The following is a 2,813-nucleotide window of genomic DNA, read 5'->3' as shown; positions in this document are numbered from 1 at the left end:
ATAAGTTAAGGTTTGAGTATTGATCAAGAAACAATAGAACAGCTGCAAATATAGGAGTGATCACTTTATCTAGCTTTCTTGACAAGACATTCTGGAAAGTTCCTCCACTCAGTAGCTTCTTACCGCTCAAAGCTTCATTCAGTACCCATTCATTGCATAAGTCTGGTCGTTGTTCCTCCATTTCTTGCAATAAACTTTTTAGATGCTTCACAAGTGCACCATAAAATGTTATAGTATCTATAATTGATTAAAATAATAGAACTGCAATCTTATACAGCACAGTGCAAAATTTCTGAGGGCTGTAAAATTTTGTAATTGTCCATGTATATAGTGCCAAATTGTTGTTGGTGAAAACTTTGTCAATTGGTGTCTTCAAAAAATATTTGCATTCTAATAGTATGAGGATTGTAGTGGAATGACAAAAATTTTACTGCTGCATACAAAAAGGATTTTACAAAAACTTCACCTAATAAAAAATTGGCACTAAAATATAACATTTGGCAGATTTAATTTCATACTGAATTGAATTAATTATTACAGATTTATTTTCATCAATCTTCAAAAGAAATCATAAAATTTACATTCCATGAAAATCTTTCACTGCATGCATAGTACCTAAGGGAAATGAAGGATTCGGTGGAATGTACTTCAGTAATATTTCGACTCTCATAGCTGCTGTTGTTTGTTTCCTAGAATCTCCAGTTTCAATCAATGAAGCTACTGCTGCTTGAATGCAGTTATACAATCGACTGCATTGAGAGTGTTCCTTTGTTGTGCTGGCAGGAATCTCAGCATCATCACTCTATTAAAGAGAAACCATATTTTATAATAACTACATTAAAGTGTATCTAACAATATGTAATACCATTTTTTGAAACTGATTTCACAAATTCACAGCAATTTTCATACAAACAATTACACACAAACAATTACACACTTTAATTTTTGAAAAAGAAATACTAAAAAATTTACCTCTTTGAAATTAGAATCTTGCATATCATTAGCAGAATGCTCTTCTAAATCCTCTGCATTACCAGAAATATCTTCCTCTTTATTGTCTGACTGAGTCCTTGCCAGTGATTGATTTTCTTTCATTACCTCTTCTTCTGATTGAATCATATCAGAGTCTTCCTTCATTATAACTGTAGTATGTTCTATTTCCATTTCCTCATCAATCAAAAATTGCCCATTATAAAACAGATGACTAATAGGAGAATTTTGAGCATCATCAAGCATAAGATCAGATTCAAGAGGAGGCCTGATGTCATCAATGTGAGCTGAAATGCAGGATCGTCCTTGAAACCCAACAAAAGAGCTATTTGTAGCATTAATTTGACGCGGAAGGTGTACAATAAAAAGAACATGGGTAATTCCTTCTCCTTTTTTATGCCTCATTTTATTCTCCTCTCTCTCATCAATAATACGGTGTTGAGCACATGCTAACAAATCACCATACAGGTGCCCAGAGTCACACTGAATAATTAATAGGGATTCCTCTTTATCAGAAAATGAAGGACTAAAAGTAATCATTACAATAAATTTATAAATATATTGATAACTAATACAAACCTAATTTTGTGACTAAAATTCATCTCAGTATAAAACTCTTGCAGTAAATGGCATCCTCCATTCTTAATATAAACACTCCTGTATAACTCATTTGCCTCATGTTTTGAAAGAAGGTGACTATGAGTTGTTACCTATGTAAATAGTACATGTGATTTGATGATAAATTAGTATATTTCACTGTATACTTGTATCAAAAGTCCAGACAAATCATGAGTTTTATGAAGATGATAATTAAGAAATTCAACAATAGAGCCATGATGCTGCTCAAAATAATAAATTTGACTTAAGTGTTTCTGCTCATCCTCCAGTGAAGTAGATTTCAATCGTATTAGAGCTTCTGGTGATGCCATTTGTAACAGCATCTTCTTACCACACTCTAATACAGCCCCCTGTATTTCTTCTGAGACTTCACTTTCAATGTATTGACCTTCCTGTTGTATTTCATGAGTAGCTTGAAAATAACTGAAGCTGGGGTATCACATTGATAGCCTATAAAAGCATCTTGTTTTGTAAACCTATAAAGTATAACAGTAGATGGTTATTAAGTGTATATACTTGCTATCTGATGTACAGATTTCACCAAATTTGTCTATCCATTTAATAAGATTCTTAAGAACTTCCTTTTGCCATCCCAAAAGAACTGTCTCTGACAATAAAAAGTGTTTCTCAAGTCGGTTGATAAGTGGGGTAGGAAGCTTTGTATAGACGGTAGCTTTCTCTGCTATCAAAATCAGCCTGCAATATACATATCAATCATAAAGTGTTACAGATGAACTTACTTAAACTTATGGTGTACACGGCATTTAACTCTGTGAGTTTGTAGCCCAAGGTCAACATACCTCTGGCCTCCATGATGAATATAATACTGGTTTAACAAGTCATACAAGCTCTCATATAGATTTTCAAGATTAAGAAGAATGACAGTACGACCTGTTTCCATACAAATCTTAATCTGATTGATATTACGACACACTTGAGTATACTCTCTATCTTTAGGAAAAGAGCTACCAAAAAGAACAAATGGTTCCATCTTGTGTTCCATGCTTCTTGCCTTCAATGAATCATCAGGTGTAAGACTCAAGAAGGCTTCAGGGATGTAGCCTTCAGCCCTATCATCTTCAATTCCAACTTCCTTCAGCCCAACCTCTTCATGTAGATAATGCTTGATGACCTGAAGTGCAGCATAATTTTCAGTAAGAAACAGCAAGTAGCGGTTTTCTCTATAAAGTCTCTCAATAAAGAAG

At 33.6% G+C, this 2,813-nt stretch overlaps 2 protein-coding genes across 2 annotated transcripts in view; both read right to left on the bottom strand.

Moving 5' to 3' along the window:
- Nucleotides 1-181, bottom strand: part of LOC105315107 (E3 ubiquitin-protein ligase RNF213-like) — an 8,568-nt gene extending 8,387 nt beyond the window's left edge. The window contains exon 1 of the mRNA XM_020005027.1: nucleotides 124-181. Coding sequence (XP_019860586.1) covers nucleotides 124-181 — 58 coding nt within the window. The remainder of the gene's footprint in view (nucleotides 1-123) is intronic.
- A 396-nt stretch (nucleotides 182-577) lies between these two features.
- On the bottom strand, nucleotides 578-2,484 carry LOC109588925 (E3 ubiquitin-protein ligase rnf213-alpha-like). Its single transcript, XM_020005025.1, has 6 exons — nucleotides 2,349-2,484; nucleotides 2,125-2,304; nucleotides 1,755-2,084; nucleotides 1,570-1,700; nucleotides 973-1,516; nucleotides 578-802 (listed from the first exon to the last, which is right to left on the bottom strand). Exons 3-6 carry the CDS (start codon nucleotides 1,929-1,931, stop codon nucleotides 578-580), a joined length of 1,077 nt encoding a protein of 358 aa, XP_019860584.1. The 5' UTR covers nucleotides 1,932-2,084; nucleotides 2,125-2,304; nucleotides 2,349-2,484.
- Nucleotides 2,485-2,813: the final 329 nt, after the last annotated feature.

The sequence above is a fragment of the Amphimedon queenslandica genome, unplaced genomic scaffold, assembly GCF_000090795.2.
Source record: "Amphimedon queenslandica unplaced genomic scaffold, v1.1 AMPQUscaffold_11768, whole genome shotgun sequence".
In the NCBI taxonomy this organism is placed as follows: Eukaryota; Metazoa; Porifera; class Demospongiae; order Haplosclerida; family Niphatidae; genus Amphimedon; species Amphimedon queenslandica.
This window is presented reverse-complemented; position numbering and strand designations above follow the sequence as displayed.

Coding starts and splice junctions, on each gene's coding strand:
- LOC109588925 (XM_020005025.1), bottom strand. CDS start 1,931: ATGCTGTTACAAATGGCATCACCAGAAGCTCTAATACGATTGAAATCT. Junction 1,517..1,569: donor AATTTTAGTCACAAAATTAG/GTTTGTATTAGT, acceptor GATTACTTTTAG/TCCTTCATTTTCTGATAAAG. Junction 803..972: donor AAGATTCTAATTTCAAAGAG/GTAAATTTTTTA, acceptor TCTCTTTAATAG/AGTGATGATGCTGAGATTCC.